At 39.4% G+C, this 23947-nt stretch overlaps 2 protein-coding genes across 7 annotated transcripts in view; one reads left to right on the top strand and one right to left on the bottom strand.

The window, feature by feature from the left end:
• LOC130907904 (cytospin-A-like) overlaps positions 1-23947 on the bottom strand; it is a 176822-nt gene that overhangs the window by 108027 nt on the left and 44848 nt on the right. The gene's annotated exons all lie outside the window — the stretch shown is intronic.
• The window catches only part of dlgap2b (discs, large (Drosophila) homolog-associated protein 2b), a 168630-nt gene that overhangs the window by 82268 nt on the left and 62415 nt on the right, over positions 1-23947 (top strand). For all 6 annotated transcript variants that reach the window (XM_057823420.1, XM_057823421.1, XM_057823422.1 and 3 more), the window contains 3 exons: positions 3727-4877; positions 16153-16367; positions 21854-22010. In XM_057823420.1, the coding sequence (XP_057679403.1) occupies positions 3727-4877; positions 16153-16367; positions 21854-22010 (1523 nt within the window). The remainder of the gene's footprint in view (positions 1-3726; positions 4878-16152; positions 16368-21853; positions 22011-23947) is intronic.

Raw genomic sequence — 23947 nt, forward strand, 5'->3', positions numbered from 1 at the left:
TGGTCCCACAGTAGTCGTCGGGCTTGTTTTGGCCAATATCCACGGTGAATGGGAACCTTTTGAAACTCCAAAAAGGCGCAAACGCCTCTCCCTCATACAGAATGATTTTTCTGCAGCCGTTTGGCTGGCGTGATGCGAAAAATAAACGTATTAATCCGCAAAATCAGCTGAATCCTTAGTCCTCATACACAACAGTACGCTGTATAGTGAAGAGGACGCCTTCTACCGTACACGTCACAGCGCCCTCCAACTCAATGCAAGCCCGAAGCCGGAAGTCACTCATTTTCATGGCGTGGGATTCAAAAAACTTAATAAATATAGTGATCGCTTCCACACACATCCAAGCGGTCCATATCATTCATGAGCATAAAATACCGCGTGTATTATGAAATAAACATGCTTTTTCGTGTCACATGCACTTTAAGGTCAACCATAAAAATTTTCATCATTTATTGTTGAACCGGCAAATGAAACATGAGAAATGGAGAGGTTAATATTCATTGACCCCCTGCCCCGGACTAATGTCAACACTTGACCAAAACTACACTGGGCAATCCAGAGAGATAGTAGAGGCTAACACTGCTTTATATGAAGTTCAGTTCCTAAGTTCAGAAACTTATCCTCCCCTTGACTACAGCCTTCAGGCGATTCATATGAATTCAGCCCTATGACACAATAAGTTTGTTTTGCACCAGTTTGTTGAGCCTACCAGCATCCTCTGCCTTGATGTCACCTCCTCCGCACATACAAAACGGTACACTGGACACTATCCACTGGCATATACTTGCAGCAAAGCAAACAGTCTGCTGCAAATATTGGATGACCTGGACCTCCCTGGGCTGGTTTGTGCTACAAACGATATATTTTTTTAATGACAACATCCTTATAAATTGGCAGAATCTGCTTGTGTTTAGGCTGTGAAACTTGCATTGGGCTTATTTTGTTCACTAATGAAAGAGGCGGTTTATTCCTTTGAGTTTAGTGGAATGTAGCAGTATGAGACATTAGTTGGTGGTTCCAGATAAATGGGGATCGAGTTTTAACTGAAAACAAAGAGGTTGGGCAACAACCTAAAGTGCCTAAAAGGTGAATTCAATGTATCAGATCCAGTTTACAGAAAACTGTATAGCAAACTAATTCAGAAAGAAAAGGTCATATGAGTCTTACAGGAAGATGATGGTGTGTGGATACATACAGTGGAGCAAATAAGTATTTAGTCAATCACTAATTGTGCAAGTTCTCCCACTTGAAAATATTAGAGAGGCCTGTAATTGTCAACATGGGTAAACCTCAACAATGAGAGACAATGTGGGAAAAAAAAAAACAGAAAAACACATTGTTTGATTTTTAAAGAATTTATTTGCAAATCATGGTGGAAAATAAGTATTTGGTCAATACCAGAAGTTTATCTCAATACTTTGTTATGTACCCTTTGTTGGCAATAACAGAGGCCAAACATTTTCTGTAACTCTTCACAAGCTTTTCACACACTGTTGCTGGTATTTTGGTCCATTCCTCCATGCAGAGCTCCTCTAGAGCAGTGATGTTTTGGGGCTGTCATTGGGCAACACGGACTTTCAACTCCCTCCACAGATTTTATATGGAGTTGAGATCTGGAGACTGGCTAGACCTCTCCAGGAGCTTGAAATGCTTCTTACGAAGCCACTCCTTTGTTGCCCTGGCTGTGTGTTTGGGATCATTGTCATGCTGAAAGACCCAGCCATGTCTCATCTTCAATGCCCTTGCTGATGGAAGGAGATTTTCACTCATAATCTTTCGATACATGGCCCCATACATTCTTTCCTATACACAGATCAGTCGCCCTGGTCCCTATGCAGAAAAAACAGCCCCAAAGCAGGATGTTTCCACCCCAATGCTTCACAGTGGGTATGGTGTTCTTCGGATGCAATTCAGTATTCTTTCTCCTCCAAACATGAGAACCTGTGTTTCTACCAAAAAGTTCTATTTTGGTTTCATCTGACCATAACATTCTCCCAGTCCTCTTCTGGATCATCCAAATGCTCTCTAGCGAACCGCAGACGGGCCTGGACGTGTTCTAGCTTCAGCAGGGGTACACGTCTGGCAGTGCAGGATTTGAGTCCCAGGCGGCGCATTGTGTTACTGATAGTAGCCTTTGTTACTGTGGTCCCGGCTCTCTGTAGGTCATTCACTAGGTCCCCCCGTGTGGTTCTGGGATTTTTGCTCATCGTTCTTGTTATCATTTTGACGCCACGGGGTGAGATTTTGCATGGACCCCAGATCGAAGGAGATTATCAGTGGTCTTGTATGTCTTCCATTTTCTAATAATTGCTCCCACAGTTGATTTCTTTACACCAAGCATTTTACTTATTGCAGATCCAGTCTTCCCAGCCTGGTGCAGGTCTACAATTTTGTCTCTGGTGTCCTTCGACATCTTTTTGGTTTTGGCCATAGTGGAGTTTGGAGTGTGACTGACTGAGATTTTGGACAGGTGTCTTTTATATCGATCATGAGTTAAAACAGGTGCCATTAATACAGGTAACGAGTGGAGCCTCGTTAGACCTCATTAGAAGAAGTTAGACCTCTTTGACAGCCAGAAATCTTGCTCGTTTGTAGGTGCCCAAATACTTATTTTCCTCTCTAATTTGGAAATAAATTCTTTAAAAATCAAACAATGTGATTTTTACCCCACATTCTGTCTGTCATGGTTGAGGTTTACCCATGTTGACAATTACAGGCCTCTCTAATCTTTACAAGTAGGAAAACTTGAACAATTGGTGGTTGACTAAATACTTATTTGCCCCACTGTAGAATGGATTTAACTTAGTTTAAGTAATGGTTTCCGCATTTGAACTGTACAAAATGCAGACCAATATACCGTTCTATGCTGATGTATTACTGTCATGTTATGTATAGTACTGCTATGTGTACTTAGCCTCTTCTCTGTGGTTAGGATCTACCCCAAACAACCTTGAAAATCCTGTTACAGAACCTAGGTTTTTAAGCACCAGTTGCCATGACAACTGTGCAATTTATTTCTGGCACCGTTCAAATGGTGTGTTGAGATCAGAGATCCCAAGCATTATGTAAGATGGACTACGCTGTTCTACACTGGGGTTTCCTGTTGCAGAGGAGAGAAGTAATTAATGAGCTCAGGGTGCAGGTAACACAGTAGGAAGTTGAAAATAGCTCATTTGCTGTAACTACCCATATTTAACGACTTACACTGGTTTTTAATCAGAATTTCCTACTCCTCATTATAAAGATAGCTCCACACATGGTTATACACCAAGATGGGTAACATGAAAATGGGAAATTATTATAATTTTTTTTTTTTTTTTTTTTTACGTTTTCATCCGAAAACCTTTCACTCAAGATTATACAGGTTAAGTAGATTGTGTCCATCACATAATAGAATAAATTGTGTTTTGGTAGTGTTATGCATGTACTGTATATTCATTGGCTTGAATACTTAGCTTCAGATCACGTCGTTATTGTCCACAACTTAATCATCTAGATCCTAATTAGATGTTAGGTATTCAGCAGACATTGGGTACATTTGGGAGCTACAAATGAAACTAATTAATTTTTGACTAAGTGTCCTTACACGTAACAGAAACAAACTAATCAGGTTGTAAACGTCCTTCAACTTCTCTGAGTTTAGAATGAGGCAGAGCTTCTTTCTTGCTTTCTTTCTTTCACCGCATCTCTAATGTCTTTTTCTTTCTTTTCTATTTGTTGAGACAGACCAGAAGTTTACACCTTGCTCCCGGTCTCGAAAGCTAAATGAAGCCAGACAACTCCCTCCGGCCAGGAACATGAAGGGCTTACCGGGCAGCCGCTCCCAACACCAAATCCCTTTACCCCATGGCCTTGACTATGACCCCCACGTGCATGACATTCACACGCACCATGGCTCGGACTCCCGCCACACCTCCTACCTGCTCAGCCCAACAGAGAGCTGCCCTATGGACTTCCAACATCGCTATTCACCACGGAGCTCCATCCACTCAGACTGTATGATGTCCCCAGTTGTGATGCCTCCTATAGCTGTGTCCGACCATATCTCTAGCAGCACCTTTCCCCGCATGCATTACAGCTCTCAGTACTATGATTCAGCCACACGGGATGACTGTGTTGCCATCACCGCTTCTGCCACCTCACCAGCAGTTGCTGCTGCCGCAGCTGCAGCCGCAGCCTCCTCGCACCATGCCGGTATCAAGACCAATCGCCTACCTGCCAACCTATTGGATCAGTTTGAAAAGCAAATGCCACTACACCGGGACGGCTTCCACACATTACAATACCAGCGCACATCCACCACCGCCGAACAACGCAGTGAGAGTCCTGGCCGCATCAGACACCTTGTTCATTCTGTCCAGAAGCTTTTTACAAAGTCCCACTCCCTGGAGGGATCATCAAAGATGAATGGCACAAAAGGTGACATTATAGGAAGTGGAGGATCAGGGGGTTACCACCATCATGGCCATCAGACTAACAAACATGGTAGCAAGAGAAGCAAGAGCAAAGAACGCAAGCATCGATCCGGTGGCTGGTGGAGCTCTGATGACAATCTGGATAGCGACAGCACCTACCGTACTCCCAGTGTCATGTCAAGACACCATGGGGAACATATCACCCATTGTTACCCAGATTCCATACACGGACACCACTTTGGGGACTTGTCACTCAAGGCCTCGAAGAGTAACAACGACGTCAAGTGTATAGCTTGCGACAATATGGCAATGGCACCTGAAGGCAAATTTATGAAGCGGAGCTCCTGGTCGACACTGACAGTCAGCCAGGCTAAGGAGGCCTATAGAAAATCATCACTCAACCTAGAGAAAACCATGATGCACACAGACCTAAAGCCTTCACGGACCTGTCACTATCTACAGGTTAGTGGGACTGCATGATACAAATGGGCAAAAATTACAGCATCACAAGCAATGTCTCAAACGTGGCCAGATTGACTGCGGCCTTAGAAAAAAAAACAAGGGTATGCAAGGCAGAATAATATTAGCAAGCGTTACAAATTTCACTTTTAGTCAGATCAATACCTACAAATCTATGAAAAAAGATTAATAAACAAAAATTGTGTAACAGATGGATTGATTAGCTATAAAGTAAAGAGGCCTTTTGAATTGTTCGAAAATGTTAGTCAATTACTGTTCATTAGACTGATCCTGATATATTTAGGCAGGATTCCTTCTTGTGTGGACACCACTGGAAGCTTGTTTTTATATCAAACTGAGTCAGTCATTGTCACAGTAATACCGAGAACAAATAGCTATCGAACCTTATTTTAACAACGAGGTAGACTGCTATTCAGCCAAGTTTTTTTTTTTTTTTTAAACTGTATTATTGGATTAGGTGTACTGAAATACTAAAATATGATGCCATCATCCATTTTTTTATAACAGTGACACATTACATGCCCAAATTAAAGCTTTACAAAAGCTACAAGATTTTTTTTTCTGTCTTATGTTGGTAGTCTTTCTTTTGAATAAGTATTTCAAAATACAGTGGTACCTCGGCATACAAATTTAATTCATTCCAGGACCTGGTTTGTATGTCGAAATGATCATATGTCGGGAGGGATTTCCCAATAAGAATCCATCATAATTCGATTAACTCGTTCCACAGGCCAAAAACCTACACTAAATCCTTAAAGCAGAAGTTCAGAATTTTTGACATTAGACTTTGTCTTCGAGTTAGCAGGGGTTTAATTAGTTGATGGGGTTGATTTCAACAAATTCCATGCAGTTTGTAGGTTATTTGATAGTTTCAGGGCTCTAGAATGGCTAGGCTAGCGCGAGTCAATGGGACCAACTTAGCATGCCAATAAAAAAAAAAAAAAAAAAACGATTCAGATCTACGAACGGATCCAACATAGTCAAATAAATTCAAAATGCAGATCATTGTTTCAAAACACGCAAGTGGCCAAAACAATGTCACAAAAAAATTGCCGTAATTCATTTCATTCTGCAGGACTATTTTTTTAGATGCGTAATACGACCACAATAGAGAGGAGTTCTTCGGCCATTCGTGCTCACGCTGCATTCGAGGAAGGTTGGAAGTCGTACATCTCCCGCTTGGCGGGTACAAGTTGCGACCTCAAAGCGTTCCAAGCGAATGTAACCATCAAAGATGACTGATCGCGATAAGTTGTTTTTTATTTTGGCCATCAAAAGACATTTTGATCTCCAGCAAACCTGCCTTCTCGTAAGTGATCAAATAGTGCATGTGTTCAAATGATATTTTTCCAGATCAGAGGTTGGAAACTCTGACTTCCCACCTTCCTCGAATGCAGCATCAGTCTCCTGAGTTAACTGATGGCCGGCAACATGAGGAAATGTGCATTTAGACTAGAGGCTCTGGAAACAGACAGAAGAAATGGGCAAAGGAAAGTTTCCACAAATTCCCAGTGAAGAACAAGGAACACTATAAACTGGTTACTTGCTGATGGCAGCATCAGTCTGCTGCGTTAACTGATGGCCGGCAACATGAGGAAATGTGCATTTAGAGGCTCTGAAAACAGACAGAAGAAATGAGTAAAGGAAAGTTCCCACAAATTCCCAGTGAAGAACAAGTAACAATATAAACTGGTTACTTGCTGATGGCTACGACATAAAAATCAGGGGATGAGATATCACTCCGCCCTGCTCCTCTGCAGAGCTTCTGGATTACAAATGTTGATGTTCATACTGCAAATATTGACATGCAGGTTTTAATAACTTTGTTCTGAAAACATAGTCAACACTATTAATTAGAGCTGAAACGAGTATTCGAGCAACTCGAGTAACTCGAGTTTAAAAACTGATCCGAGTAATTTTTTTCACCTCGAGTAATCGTTTATTTTGACAGCTCTAAGCATCACGTTTTGCTCGGACTACTTTTAATGCGGTACAACGCGCTGTCACGTGCGGAGAGGAAGAAGGAAAAAAAAAAAAAAAAACTTACTGCAGCCGACAGCCGCCACAAACGACGCCGACGTTGCTAAATACTAGCCCGCACGATGCTACGTTGGTACAGGTAGCGTCTGTTAAGTCTCATAGAGATCACATGTATGTTAAACTAGATGCGCAATGACAGACTCTGCCGCGTCTGGGCAGCGTTAGTAAACAGCCGCCATCTTAAAGCAGTAGAGCGCTAAGCGCTAATAAAGAGCGCTAAGCGCTAATAAATAAGATTAACGTCACTGTCGCTACTAGCTCACGTAACGTTAGCCCTCCGGAGGGCTAGGTTTCAATTAATTACGACCACTGTCGATGCGTGACTAACGTGTCTTACATACAGGCTTTAACATAACAGCATTGTGGAGTGATGAGGGTGTAAAATAAAAACTTAATCATGCTAACTATCAATTTTAGCTCAGTAGTCATTGCTGGATAAAACACCAAGTAGCAATGGTCCCTAATTTGCTCCAATACAGCCTGTATCATACATTTATTTTGAACACTGCAAAAACTCAAAATCCTATCAGGACTTACAGTTTAGACTAACTTAAAACTTAACTAGAACTTAAAAATGGCTTGACACAAAGAGAAATTCAATTGAAACACGTGGGGAAAAAATCCTAACTTTTAAGTGATGTGTGTTATCAAGCGTAACGGCATTTTTAGGTAAGATATAAATATATACATATATATATATATATATATTTTTTTTTTTTTTTAATAAGATCTAAAAGTTTTTTGAGTGAAAGCAGTGAATTAGTCTTTTTTAAAAATTCTAGTTACATCTGAGATGCAATTGTTGGCTGTTCTCAACAATATACATCTAAAATGAAGACATTGATTGACTGAAAATGGTTCAAGATTAGATGAAATGTCTTGTTTTCTCATGTATATTTATAATTGCTCTTCACCTAAAAATATATTTGTATCATCCGATTACTCGATTAATCGATAGAATTTTCAGTCGATTACTCGATTACTAAAATATTCGATAGCTGCAGCCCTACTATTAATTGAATGGGTCATCGATGACTTTCATGTGTGCATGTGTTTTTTTATTGGCATGCTAAGTCAGCCTATTTGACTCGCGCTAGCTTAGCCACTCCTGAGCCCTGAAACTAACAAATAACAAACTACATGGAATTTGTTGGAATCAACTTTACAGACTACTTAAACCCTTGCTTACTCCAAGATTAAGCCTGATGTAAAAAATTCTGAACCTCCCTACTAACCTTCTTGGGACCTATGATGATTTCTCTAACAAGAAAATTAGACGTTTTGCCGTCTTGCGGGAAAACAATGCAATTGCGATGCTGTCGTAAATCGTCGTATTTCGAGACAGATGACGAGTCCCAATTTACGTTGTATGTCGAGAGAATCGTATGTCGAGGTACCATTGTACACAGTGTAAGACCCTGCAAATAACGATACTATAGACCCTACTCACATGACGTCACAACCCCGCCTCCGCGCCATATTGTCCGTCTACTCGTCGTGTTGACGCATTACCGCTATTTAAATTCCTCCTATTATGGCGTGTTTTTCTGTTCGTTAACATTAATAATCAAAATGGTGAAGGCGTGTGTGGCGGTTGGTTGCAATAACAGAGAAGATAGACGGAGAGACTTGAAGTTCTACCGTATTCCGAGAGACCCGGAGAGGAGAGCGAGATGGACTGCTGCAATTCGACGAGAAAACTGGGCTCCAAACGATTACCACAGATTATGTAGTAGTCATTTTATATCTGGTAAGATGCATTTAATGTATATTTAGAGGGTTTTGGGCTGACAACCACAATTAAGATCATTGCGAGGCTAATCGCCGACAGCATACAGTTTCAAATTCAAGATGCTTATTTCTTCCACCATCATTACATTTTGAATAATATTTAGTTGGTACCAAGTGAAAGAAGCTGGCCTCGTCTACGGATCATCAGTTAAACAGGTGTGTCCAAACCTTTTGCAAAGGGGGCCAGATTTGGTGTGGTAAAAATGCGGGGGGGCTACCTTGGCTGATTTACATAGAACAATATATTTAAACAAATTTCAGCAAGCCCTTCTGTGTGTCACATTTGCTTTATTATTATTTTTTAATTCATAATTTCAACAGTCTCGTCTTTGTGGCGTTCTCTTTCGACACTTGGGCTCTTGCGAAATACTGCTGCTGTGAAATTAAACTAGCTTCAAGTTGCTATAATTTCTCGCTGCGTATCTTCCCTGTAATGTTGTCGTACATGTCAGCGTGTCTTGTTCGGTAATATCATTATCGCGTCACATCGAACTCTTTGAAAACAGCGACTGTCTCATTGCAAATGAGGCAGACACAGTTGTTGCGTGTTTTATTGAAGAAATAGTCCAATATCCACCTATCCTTGAAGCGTCGGCCATCGCAGTCAACTTTTTTTTTTTTTTTTGATTGTCGCCATTTTAGAAAATTGGAAGTAAAGGGTCACACGGGGTAATGTTGCTTAGAGTGCTGCTCTTAAAGTTTTTCAAACTTTCGTGAGAATAGGCTGATTTTGTGTGGACAAGATAGTTGTAGATATCAGGGTAGCAGATGTCAGGCAGAGAGGGCGAAGACAGCGGGTCGAAAAATATCGATTTAGGCATCAAATATGGATCTGGCGAATGGATAGACTGAAGCTTTTCCACATAAAGCCTTTTATGCAACGCATCCAATGAGTTTACAGCGTCTGAAAGCACCGGGGCTTCCATGAATTGCACTATAAATTGCACGACAAGTTGAAACCATTGAGAATACGGATAAACAAAGACGGACAATATGGTGGCCAGATACAGCGACACGTCATTCTGTGACGTTGGTGAGTAGGGTCTATATGTTGCATTCACATTTGGCAATTAAAGAACTATGTAAATACAACAAATTTACAAAATTTGATTTGATAACAGTATTTCCTGATGGGCTGGATTACCACATTTACTGTTTACTAAGCTGTCTACAGTGCTGCCCCCAACATCATATGAAGAAATACTTTCCAATAAGTAAGAGAATAATGAGAAATCCTACTGACATTAATACGTTCTCTTACCAATTGATCGTTCCGGTCCGTGGTTACAATTTGCATGTACACACAGCTTAAGACTCCCAAGCAGGCAGCTGTTAAAGGACTGTCAATACCGCAGCACTCTGATTGGTGTTTAACAAGCTTTTATGTCAGCTGGCAGAGTCCATCCAGCTGCCACCTGCATGGTCACATTTAGCTTGTTCTTGTTAGAATTCAATTAGGATGGCACACAAAAAGTAATGGTGGATAATTAGTGGGGATATATTTTCAAGCTTATGTTAAATGTTGTGGTTGCTTTTTTAAAAAAAAAATAATAATAAAACATGCCTGACACAACTGATAGGCTACCTTGCATTCAGTCATGTCGCTCGGTATGAAGCTGACTTTACTAGTAGATTACCAAGTTTTACGTCACTAGAATAATTAGTAGTTTGATTTCCCTTCAGCCTAACATTTGATACATTTATATCTAATGTAGACTTAAATGGCTTTGTAGCGATAGCCAGGGTTATCTGCCTTTTCTGAATTTTTTTTACTTTTTTTTCTTTAAAAACTTGTCCTTTTCAGCTGCTGCAGAGAATAGGAAACTGAGTGTCCGTATTGTCTGAACAGTTTTAATGTATCACTTAGGAGTTTGATATACTCCTATTGAGGTTGTTGGATGGGGCTTTGCAAGGCAAAGGCCCAGATAGCAAAATTCTTTTTTTTTTTTTTGAATGGCGTTTCTTCGGCACACCGCACAGCCCGAACCGCAGTGAATTCTTTGAATGAGCCCCCAAAACTTTCAGTTCACCCATAAATGCAGGTTTTTTGAAACAAAGAAAAAGTCTTTTTTGAAACACTATTTGTCCTACAATTTTTGACCAAATAACATAATTTACACATCGAAAACTCCAGGACAGTAGATGGCATAAAACTCCTATACAGAATTTGGCAAAAACATACGGTTCACCCAAAATTAGCCAAACGTGCCCATTCATTTGTAATGGCATGCCATTACCAGCCGTGTACGTCCAAATTTCCCATTCATTTTCAATGGCTTGAAAACATAGGTCCTTGTTATTTTGGACCATTTCTCATGACAGTCCATTGACATTCAACTGGCGCCCAAGTAAGTCGATGTCATTGACAGCCATGCAACTGGACGTGTCCCCGAAATATCCCAAATCAACAGGAAGTAACCTCATAGTGCTGTACCTACCACAGCAAAGCCCAAACGTAATTTCTCCAGAAATTGCAGTTTCTAGTTCATGATGTTTTTTCATTAGGAGAAAGCAGCGAACCGGAAGGGGTTAATGGGGGGACAGAAAGGAAGGAAGCAACAGAAGAGAAAGACAAACAACAACAAGAAACACATTTTTTTTTACATGCCTATGCTACCTATGAACATAGTGGTGCTATCGTTAGTCAATTATACTGAGGAAAAAGAGGAGGGGAAGCAAGTCAAAGGGGACCCTGAGTATTTTCAATCAGTGTGTGGTCCTTTTCTTCCTGACACACATTGTCAATTGAGGAAGTCTCACATGCCTGAAAATAGAGGTTCTTAGCCACTCGCCTGAGTATCATAGCCAACAAGCTGTGTTATTGTGTAAATTGATACTGTTAAGAGTATTATAAGGACAACAGTGCGATTTCACGATGCACTGCATATCTTAGATACATGAGTACCACACGGATGTCCAAATAGCTTGTGACTCATAGTTATTAAGATTGGGCAGAAATATGAATACAAGCAGCTTAATCATAAAAAAACATTTAATACAGTTTTAATGCAATTCAAATTGTCCCATCCAGACATTTGACACAGCTATGGTGTGCAACACTGGGAATTTACACATAGCTGGATTTGACAGGGAAAACCCACATTTTGAGGTTAGTCCACCTAAAGAACTTATCTGTCTTGTGGGTGTGTAGATGGCAGATCTGTGAGCCTAAGAGAATGAACACAGCCAGAGAAGTACACAGCTGTTTTTCTGACTTACAGTATCCCTATGTGAGAATATGGCCCAATGTGCTATTATTAAATGGATACTTAAACATACTTATGTTGTGACCATAAATGTGTTGCATGCTCATAAACCTAATGATCAGAAGTTCAAAAATGTGGACTGCTTATAAAATGGATTAAGGTTTGAATGTTTCAGCTTCAAACTAGTGCAGGGTTCACTAAATCCGGACCTCGGTGGCACTTTTTCTGTCATGTTTTCCACGTCTCTCTCCCTTAACACACCTGAATCAAATGATTATGTCATCAGCAACCTCTCCAGAAGCCTGATAATGATCCTGATTATTTTGATTCAGGTGTGTTGGAGGAGGGAGACATGGAAAACACGACAGGAAAATTGGCACCGAAGTCTGTATTTAGTGAACCCTGCTTTAGTGCAATCTAATTTACTCTAGGTCAGGGGTCGGCAACCCAAAATGTTGAGCCATATTGGACCAAAAAAACAAATAAGTCTGGAGCCGCAAAAAATTCAAAGCCTTAAATAAGTCTAATAATGAAGGTAACACATGCTGTATGTATCTGTATTAGCTATATTAGCCTACTATCAAAATGACTAAGTCTGCTAAAAATACATAATGAGGCTTCATGATTTATTTTCCCTGCAGTGCATCAGACGCACCACGTGACTACTCTGCTGTATGATGCCACCTCAAGTTTAACTTCATTATAATCTTAATGATTTGTTTCGTTGCGTTTATGAAATTATAGAAATGAAATGAAGAAATCTGATTTTTGATGTCATTTTCAATTTGAGGTTTCGAAAAACAACAAAATGGAACGTGCATAACATGCCCTTTATCTGGGCGTCTGATTTTTTTTAATTTATTTTTTTTATTATTATCTTATTATTATTATTATCTTGGTTTTGTTTTTGAAGTCTGCAAATAGGTGTTCTGATATGTGGAAGAATGTCTCCTTCATGTACTCACCATCCGTGAATGGTTTTCCACGCTTTATTATCTCCCGGTGTAGGTACGCTATCCACTCGACCTCACTATCCCCTCAGGGGGCCTGTGCTTGACAGTGACGTATCGTTAGTCTCACTATATGATTGGCCAAAGAGTCGAAACGCTCTCCAATAAAATGCCTGTTTGAAAATAGTCCGGCTGGTCTTGAATGCGTTCGCTTAAAAGTGCCTATTAGTATTATTAACTAGGGTTGTTCCGATCATGTTTTTTTGCTCCCGATCAGATCTCGATCGTTTTAGTTTGAGTATCTGCCGATCCCGATATTTCCCGATCCGATTGCTTTTTTTTGCTCCCGATTCAATTCCAATCATTCCCGATAATTTTTCCCGATCATATACTTTTTGGCAATGCATTAAGAAAAAAATGAATAAAACTCGGACGAATATATACATTCAAAATACAGTACATAAGTACATTATTAACATTCTTTCTGTGAGAGGGATCCACGGATAGAAAGACTTGTGACTTTGTATATTGTGACTAAATATTGCCATCTAGTGTATTTGTTGAGCTTTCAGTAAAAGATACTGCAGCCATTCAACCCAAATGCATGATGGGAAGTGGATCCATGACTGTGCGTAGTGTTACCAATGGATATATCTTCTCTGCGTTGGGAAATAACATAAGGTGTTAAGAAAAAGTTCAATTGCTACCTTCCGTCCCCACATTGCTTCCCATGATATTTCTAATCGTAGGGAGAGGGATTGTAAGGCTTTATCCTATTAAAAAAAGGCTCCAAAGGCTGCCAAAATGCACTCTCTGATGAGTGTAACACAATACTTCTCAAATAGTGGGGCGCGCCCCCCTGGGGGGGCGCAAAAACGATGCCAGGGGTGGCACGTGTGACCTCGGGAAACTTTTTTTTTTTTTGCCGTACTAGAATAAAGTGTACTTGCACATCCACTCAGTGGGTGGCAGTGGTGCTCTCATTTTCGAAGTGCGCGCAGTATTTTTGAAGTAAGCAAGAGCACACGGATTCACGGAAGAGACTCAGGAAGAGCTGGAGAGCTGTGCGCCGTTTTCGAAAGCCGTTTTCCGGCCGGACTCACGGAGCGACCCACTGTCTTCTCCGGTTCTCACATGTCCGCCCGAGAAGTGCCATTTTCAGCTTGGGATCGTCACGACGACCGCCCTCACCTACGGTTCTCCCTCGGCTGCCGAGAATGCGCTTTTTTTGGGCCGTTTGCCTTTTGGCTTCGACATTTAATACAGTGGCAGACGAGGAAAGACCACTGTTTACACACTGTTCCGGACAGCCGGAAGCCAAATCAAATAAGACGCTACTTAAAGACATTTGACCCCAATCTCACTGATAAGCCGCTTGGTTGTTTTTCAGCGAAAATGTGCCGAATATTGGCAACAATCGTCCCGCTTTGTCAGTGTGATATCAGTAAACCAGTGAGCACTGTTAGCATGCTCTGTGCAAAATAACCCCACATCATTGCAAACTGGAGGTGATACTGGGAGCAGCGAAAATAAAAACTGTCCTTCCGTCCAAAGACACTTTTTTTTCCCTTCTTCTTCTATTCAGTTGTTTTTTCGGTCAAATTTTTTGGCATATTGTCCTCATGAGTTAACGTTTCTAATTAATTGGAATTTGTTATTATTTACTGATTTTATTTTTCAGTATCAAATGGTCAAAAATGTACCTTGAGTGTATTTTTACAGTTTGGATGTGACTTTTTTTTTTAAATTCAGGCAAATTGATGCGCGTTAAGTCTTTTCTGTTACAAACAAAACAATGTTAATAATGTTATACTTTATAAGTTGATCTGTTATTTTCTCTAATAGAAAAAAAGTGTGAGGCAGAGGCATACTTATAATCGTAATATTATAGACAAATGATACTATTTACAGTGGCGGCAGAGTTTGGGGGGGGCGCGGAACATTTACGTCTTCCCTGGGGGGGCGTAACAGAAAATAATTGAGAAGCACTGGTGTAACATATTATGTCTGTTAGAAAACGATTTAATTAAAATATATATATATATATTAAAAAAAGGCATGGCCGATATTTTTTTGCTGATTCCGATACTTTGAAAATGACGTGATCGGACCCGATCGATCGGCATCTCTATTATTAACAAATGTTAAAGTTATATAAAAGAGCAAACGTATGCACACACGTCTGTCACTCTCGAATGTGGGCCTTTAGGCCCTTGGGACATTTTGAGGAGAGTGTCCTGATGCTGCATTTTCCTGTCTTTAAGTAGTGGAAAATTTCCTCTTATAAATCGTCCATGGTTACAGAAAAAAAGAACCCAACAGTTCGTGCAAGCGTTGTTGTGACAGACATTTCATTTTTAAACATGCATTTTATGGGAGAGCATTTCGACTCTTCGGCCAATCATATAGCGAGAATAACTGAACGTCACTTGCGTCACTGTCATGCACAGTCAAGCGTGTGTCGCAGGCTATGAGGCAAATCTTCGTTGACAGAAATGTTGAAATATATATTTTACACATTTTTACAGCATTGGAAAACATTAAGAATGTTTGTGTCATTTTTGTCCTCCTACAGAAACCATATCAAAACAAAAAATATTTCCCTCAACCATTTTTTTCCGTTTTCAAACATTTATGAAAATGCTCCAGGGAGCCACTAGGGCAGCGCTAAAGAGCCGTATGAGGCCCTAAAAACACAGGTTGCTGACCTCTGCTCTGGGTTAAAAACTCTATAGTGAGCTATTTAGTTTTGTATGCCACAATTTTGATTATTTTCCAATTCATTTTCTTGTATCCCCATTAGTATTATATCTTATTTTCTTTTTAATTTGAGTATGTGTACCACTTAAAGATTATGAAACGTCTACTAAGTCGACTAAATGCGAATAAAAAAAAAAATTAGGCTTAATTTCTTGAGGAAAACCCTGAACATTTGCCGTCTGTTTTGTGCTTGATATACTGTTTAATGTACTGAAAAGTGCGTGATTATGTTTGGATTTAGACATTGCAGCAGACTGGATCTAATTCCAATGGGGTGTGCGCAGGGAAGCTGCTGTGTATCAGTTAAATGCTCTCTTCATGGCTAAAGAAGCAAGCACTTATGCAACTTAGGACTGAAATTGTCTTCCCACTCATTTTGCTAATTGGGCCGCATTGTACTTGCAAATATCACTAGTTCTCTAAGCCTGACATGGTCACAGATAGGGGACTTGCATCAGTGCACCATTGCTGTTTAATGCATGAATAAACTGGCTTATTCTTACCCATTAGGTACCTCAAGATGAGTGGGGAGGATATCCCGGAGAAAAGGATGATGAGATTCCATGTCGGCGGATGAGAAGCAGTAGCTATGTCAAAGCTATGGGAGAGGTGGATGATGACAGTGGTGATTCGGAAAGTCCAAAGACCTCCCCTCAGAAAGGCATTCGACCGGATGCCCTCGTCCTCAAGTCAGCCATGCAGAGACCCCATTTCGACTCCCATAGGTAGGATGGGTCTGTTTTACTGTATGACCATTTGTTCCTTGAGGGAGAAAGGTGTGGTGCAACAATAAATAGGATGCTGTTGTTGTAGATAGTGAAATGACTGCCTCCATAGCAGTCAGTCGTTAACTTCTCTTGTGGCAAAGAAGCTCATTAGGGCCACTTTTCTTTTTGAACAAGGCGACATTTGAGGAAAAAATGTTGGAGGCCTGTTTAGAGATGGCTTTTCTAGTTAGACATATTACAAATGGCTTCGTTTATACCTCAGTTTGGACATACCTGACCTACAAGCTATGATATTCTGTAGAATCACATCCCACCCATCCTTATTGCTGCGTATGTTTTCATTGAGCATGTTGCTCTCCATGGCTGTTCTCAGGGAGTGTGAAACAAAGCCAAAATGTGAGAAGGCAGGGAGGCGTCATGCATCTGCCATCCTTTAGCTACTCATTTCTATTTTAGGTGGTGTTGTCACAGCAGGAGTCTGATTACTCCTACTGTAGTCCAACATACTTCTTTAGTATCATTTGGGGGTGATCTTTTCGTGCCATATAGGTGAGGGGATTTTTTAATTTGTAAGATTTGATAGCCGTTTGGACTTAGACCGCCATTGACTTAAATTTTTAGACGCATGCATTTGGCAGCATTCACAAAAAAAATAAATAAATAAATTTAAAAAATGGAATTCATTGTCCGATACAATGACAAATCTTTGGCTCAATTGTGTTCAGTTATAATAATGTTGAGATACTCTACCTAAGCCTTTCGCGATATGCAATCAGTAAATTTATCGCACGGTAATTAAAAACGAGGGCGGTCCTTTTCCCGGCTGTGATGTATTGCTTTGTGCGTGTGTTTCCGTGTGCTGCGTGCACTCGGCACACATGCGTATTGATTGCATATGAGACTCCAGTTCCTTTCACAGATGTTTATTGGGCATCATCAAACTGTAGAATTAAAGTTCAGACTGACAAAATAAGGAAACACATCTATATTAAACATTGTAAAAAGTTAGCATTACTACATTGAGGCTAATGGAAAAAATACAATGTACTAACCACTTTACCATGCTATAAAACATGTGCAGTCTTCTCCAAAACGCAAGATTGCGGTTAAAAGTTAAACGCTTCAAACATGAAAATTCGCTGGTTTACAGCATTTGCAAATGATGCGAATTAAAAAAAAAAAAAAATCTATTATTGACACCACATGCATGATGTAAAGATAACTGCCTTTTTTTTTTCCCCACGGAGTGTAAAGCTTACGGTTAGTGGCTTAGCAAACATGTTTCGGGGGAACATTTCAAAATAAAGGCAAATCATGTTTAACATGTAAATAACGAGGTCTGGAGTTTTGGGGGATTTCTCACATACTTTAGATTCTACACTAAGAATAGCTTTAAAGGGAACCTCGGACTTGTAGGCTCTAATAAGCCACAATTGTTCTCTTTTACTAAAATATGTTATTGAAAACATAAAATATTTCCATTAATTTAAAAATCTATAAAATTTAGTACATGTTTTGACCTACAGAGGGTGCCATGTTTTATGCGTGCAATGGATGCTCGGGGTGATGACGTTTGTCACTGTCACTAGACCAGGGCTCGGCAACCCAAAATGATGAAAGAGACATATTCAGCCAAAATAACAGAAAACAAATATGTCCGGAGCCACAAAAAATTAAAAGCCTTATAGAAGCATTATAATGAAGGCAACACATGTTGTATGTACTGTATCTATATTAGCCCACTATCAAAATGACTAAGTTGGCTATAAATACATTATGAGCCTTCATGATTAAATCTTTATTTTCCTTGCAGTGCTTTCTATAGAAAATGACTATGTTTAAGTATTTTCTTAAGGCATTTTTAGTATGTTCTGTCTGTATGCATCTAAACAAAACAAGTGGAAAGCAATTTGGGTGTCAAATTCGCCTCTTGTAAGACATTTCGCCAGTGTAGCACAATTTAGCAGAACACAGGTTTTTTTGTCCAACTCTCGTCTAGTCTCATCCAGTCTTTCCTGTTCACTTTTCTTTTGCTGCTCATTTTGTGAAATATCGACATTGCTGTCATGCTCCTCTTGTAAGACATTTCGCCAGTGTAGCACAATTTAGCAGAACACAGGTTTTTTGTCCAACTCTCGTCTAGTCTCATCCAGTCTTTCCTGTTCACTTTTCTTTTGCTGCTCATTTTGTGAAATATCAACATTGCTGTCATGCTCATTAATGTTCCTCTCGGGTTCAAATTGAAAGGGATGAACAGATGACATGTTTATGTTGCTAGAGTCATACCTTGGAAGCCCGGCAGCGTAACCCCGTGACGTCACCGCCCTGTGACGTCAACAACAATGGCGATCTACTAGTTGAACTAATTTCACAAATTGTATAAAAACTAAAACATTAAGAGTGGTTTTAATATCAAATTATTTTCACCAAGGGCGTAGGTTTGCATAGGGACGGTAGGGACATAACACTACCAAATTTTTAGGATGCTCAAATTGTCCCCACCAACTTTTAAGCAACCTGATTTGCATTATATACTGAATTTGGGTATATAGGTAATTTATATTGTCTTCCCATTTGTTGTAAGGATAGAATTGAACCTACCATTAACCTAAGTGAATTATTTTCATTATGTTCAGACTTACATTTACCCCTTTTCATTTGCTGAATTTGCCAGTCCATTTTTTTCTCCTTGAAACGCAAGTTTGATTTTTTGATGACTTATACAACATGTCGACAAAATGCCGCCTCCTCGACCCCCTTCGAAGAGGAGGGATATTAGAAGTTTTTTTCGGCCACCATCAGCCACTGTGAGTAATGTAAAAAGACGTCAATGTTGTGAAGGTTAGGAACACACCACAAATTTTGCTACTGAAAGTCCGACCTGCATCAGAGTTAGCATAACATTAAACTGTGCGAATTTGCTAACCTGTAAAACTAGAGTAGAAAGCTGCTTAGAGAACTGTTGTCCTGTATGTTTTCAACTGTTAACGTTAAACTCTGAGAAATGTAGTGAACTGAGGTACACCCCCTCCTCCTCAATTTTCATTTTTATTTTATTCAGCCCAATGGAGCTTTCATTTTTTTGTGGAGTTTGGCTGTGCTTGTGCACAAAGGCAGTAGTGTTTTACCTGAAGGAAGACTCCAATTTTATTTATTTTTTGTTATTCCCTAACAAGTTTTTTTTTTCAGTTATACTTAATTTCTTTTTTTAGGCAGTCAATTTGAGTGGTCTTAAGACATTTTTTTTTCGTATTCCTGATAGATTCCTGATAGTTAATATACTTTAAGTGATGCTCAAATTTTGCAAGTTAAATTTGCTAATAAAATCCAGACATTTATTCTGGAAGATTTCAAAATGATTCTTTGGTAGTTTTTAAAAACAAAAGGTTCAAATCGAACGGTGTATCACCTGAACCAATACACATGAAAGTTAATACAAGTCAATACAGATTTATTTAGCATTGATCATTTAGCCTATCAATTAATTAGGCTCATATTCGTGAGAAATGCAGCCCTGACCCCCATTCACCCAATCTGTTTGGTTTTATTAATGTCCCGTCCCCAGCAAAAAGTGTACATGCAGGTTATGCTGCTATATTGTCCCTACCATTGTTGAGACCTAACCTATGCCCTTGATTTTAACTCATGATAACGTTTATCTTTTAAGAACTACAAGTCTTTCTCTCAATGGATCCCTTTAAAATGACACCCAATATGAAAGATCTGATTGGCAATGAATATTTTGGCTTCAAATTTGCTAACATTGGCACTTCACGGAACAAGATGACATTCATTTTGGATGAAATAAACACTATTGATGGGTTAAGAATAACTATTGCATTTGAGTTGGTGATTTGTTAGGATGTATTGTCACTACATTAGTGGTTGAATTGGTAAAAAAAAAAAAAAAAGACAATAATATCGCATAGCGGCAATAATTTATGAGACAATATATCGCCTACAAAAATTTGTTATCATGACAGGCCTAACTGTACCTTTCGTTGACTGATTTTAACCCCTTCAGACCCGCATTTTTCTGTTGGGCAAAAAAAATCTACGCTGATTTTTATTCTCCTCAAATACCAAAACAAAGAGCAATTTCTCAGTCGGGGTATTTCATGCTTTTATTGTTTTTTTGTTTTTTTTTATGTTAATGTTACATTGTTTTTAATGAAATGAGAAATGAGCACTTACGTTTGCCTTTTTGAAGTTGCGTTTTGTCTCAGCCATTTTCAAAGAGCCAAAAATAGCAAAGAGGGTGTGCTAAAACTCCTGATTTGATTTCGATGGGTAAAGTTTCATCCAATAATCTGCCAGAAATGGCAATAACAACTAAATTCAGTGTATTTATTGATTTAGAGACGCGAACACGTCACGTCCTTCAGCAGCATGCTCAGGTCTGAAGAGTTTAACAACGGTTATCCAACAATTTTATGTGTAGACAGGAGCGTTACGGGGGGGGGGGGGGGGGGGGGGGGGGGGGGTTGTTGGAAGGTGGCAGTGCCCACCCAAAGAAAACTGGATGTAGTACTAACGGCAGTCTGGGCACTGCGTATGGTATCCCATTCATATAGTACTGATGTGTTCTAAGTTTTAACCTTTGACCTTTGCGTTGTTGCCTCCTCTTTCACATAAAGAAAAATGAAATGAAATGTTGGTTTTGTTCCTAGGGGGCGCTACACACAATTACGCATATATTTTTATTTTATTTTATTTTTTTAAATTAAAGTTTTCACCAGTGTTCACCTTGCTGTTGAGTTTGGCGAGTTTTGAAGCATTCTGAGGGGGTCAGAGTAGGGCTCAAAGTGTCGGCGGGACAAAGAATGACTGCTAGGGGGCGCTACATAGTGTATTTGGAATTTATCTTTTCACCCATATCAAAGATTGCACCTGTCTTGACCTGCCTGCCGATTTTGGTGCATTTTGAAGCATTCTAAGGGGGTCAAATTGGGCTCAAAGGGGCTGCGGAACAAAGAATAACTATAATAATGATAATAAAACCGAGGAACCACAATCGGTTACCCAAAAAAAATATTGTCCCCTGCATGTCCATACTGTTCAGTTATGGATGTGTTCTAAGTCAAATAAAATCAAATCAACTTTTATTTGTTTAGACCAAATCACAACAACAGTTATCTCAAGGAGAAAACAAAACATTTGTTAAGGTGCAGTAGCCCTACGCTGGATTTCGACCTAGTTGATCATTGTAGCATTTTTTTTTTTTTTTTTTTGCCCCTCCCCAGGTAAGACTAATGCCCACCCACACCTGGCATCCTGGTAACACCACTGTGTGTCAATGTAATAATATAATATAGTAATTGTAGATTTTATGTTGTTACATAATCATAGCAAAAAAACTAAACTAAACAATAACAAGAACCACATCGTAGCCTGCGACAAAAATGAGCGCGCCACCTCTGCTACGGTTTGATCCAATTTTAGGTCAATATATGACTTCTCGTCTGTCCTTTCCACTCATTCAGCCCAGGCTACCGCTTGCAAACCATGAGAGAAATGCGGGCCCACCCGAGTGTTACGCTGGACCCTGCAACTACCTTCCATCCACCGCCCTTCCGCTCTCGCAATCAAAGTTACATGCGCGCCGTCAGCACCCTCAGTCAGGCTAGCTGCGTCAGCCAGGTGAGTGGCAAACACGCATGTTATCCGGAACAACACATTAACATGAATATATTATTAAGCATATAATTGCATGTTCCTTCAGAGGTGGTTACAGACATAAACCACTAGATTGAACAGTCATTTTAGAGGTTGGAAGCTAATTTTGTACTGTAGAATGACATTTTTAAAGCATGAATAATGTGTTTTTTTTTAAACCCAATTCTTTCTGTCACTGCGGTTTTCTCTCTGCGTATCACGCACATACATATTACATACATACACGAATGCTCACAAGCACACACACATGATTAAGTTAAGAAAAGTGTTTTTCATCAAAGTGCATCTTCAGGAGGACGCTGACATATCCATATCAATGACTTAATTTACTAACATTTGAATCAGCAGACTACTACTTAATTCACAAGATTAGCGGCTAGGCACAGGGGCTGTGAGACAAAGCATCAAAATTAACCACACATCAACATTTCCAGGTATTTCTCTTTTCATATGCTGCTATCAGTTGCGCGAGTCTGTTCTGGAGCTCCTTTGGACCCCGGTGGTTGCTACAATAAAATGATTTGTGACACAAGTCCATTAATGGAGAACAAGTAAGAGGAGGAAAATGTGTTTTTGTCCAAAATTAAAAAGAGGAACGTACATTCCGTTTATGTCTGTACTTTATCAAAGAGGAATGAGTACGGACCAATTAACTTCAATAATAGTGTTATAATTGTAGACTAACAATACCCTGTCAGTCAACTGTTGAAATGCATTGTTATTATTATCAGTATTGGACAATATTGCAAGAGCTAAGAATTGGAGACTGGATTTTTTTTTTGAATGGGTAGAAATGTGTTTTAATTAGTATTCTGCATATTCTAGGGAGGAGGGATGACGGAAAATAAAAACTGCCGAGCAATACAAAGTTAAAGGGTACCACGGATAGAATGACATGTAGTTCTTAAAAGATAAATGTTAGTACAAGTTATAAAATTTGATATCAAAACCCTTCTTAATGTTTTCATTTCAATATAATTTGTAAAATTATTTTAACTAGTAGGTTGATGTCGCAGGGCGGTGACGTCACATGGCTACGCTGACGGAATTCCACGTGTCACTCTCAATTAGGTAAGGTAGTGATTTAAATTTGCCACAAGGTATCAATGGCAAGTTTTAAATAAATTAGGGATCAAGCCAATGAGTGCATTTTGTCCCTTGACTGACTCCGTAGTTTTCCTTCAATCCACAGTTGGGTGTAAGGCAGCAGCAACTCATTCACAATAATAGTGTCATTCAGTGGAAATACAACAAAAACAATATTCATATCGCTCAAAAAAATAATGTTCACAAAAAGAAAAGTGCTTCAATCTGTATTAATGAGGCCCTATTCTTATACATTTAAACAACCATGCAAAGAGAACTGGCATTCACCAATTCACAATCAAAATAAATATGCAAAATACACATAAAACTTAATCAGACTTTGGTCAAATTCAATTTAAACATTTAAGCAAACTCATTTAGCTCAACAAATACACTGGATGGCAATATTCAATCACAATATACAAGCTATGATGCTGGAAGCCATTATCAGGAGTCTTGTTTGTTGTGAAGACAACAGTCAAATGAACGTTAATCACAGCAGACCTGTCAGTCGAGGGACAAAAGGCACTCATTGACTTGAGCTCTTATTCATTTAAAACTCGCCATTGACACCTTGTAGTGTGTATATATCACTACCTTACATAGTGAAAGAGTGACACTGTGAAGTACAGCAGCATGGCCATGTGATGTCACCGCCCTGCGACGTCAACAACTATGGCGAGCTATAGTTTACAAATTTTATTAAAACGAAAACATTAAGAGGGGTTTTAATATCAAATTATTATAACTTGTACTAACATTTATCTTTTAAGAACTACATGTTTTTCTATACGTGGTACGCTTTAACATACTGT

The sequence above is a fragment of the Corythoichthys intestinalis genome, chromosome 19 (assembly GCF_030265065.1).
Source record: "Corythoichthys intestinalis isolate RoL2023-P3 chromosome 19, ASM3026506v1, whole genome shotgun sequence".
Lineage (NCBI taxonomy): Eukaryota > Metazoa > Chordata > Actinopteri > Syngnathiformes > Syngnathidae > Corythoichthys > Corythoichthys intestinalis.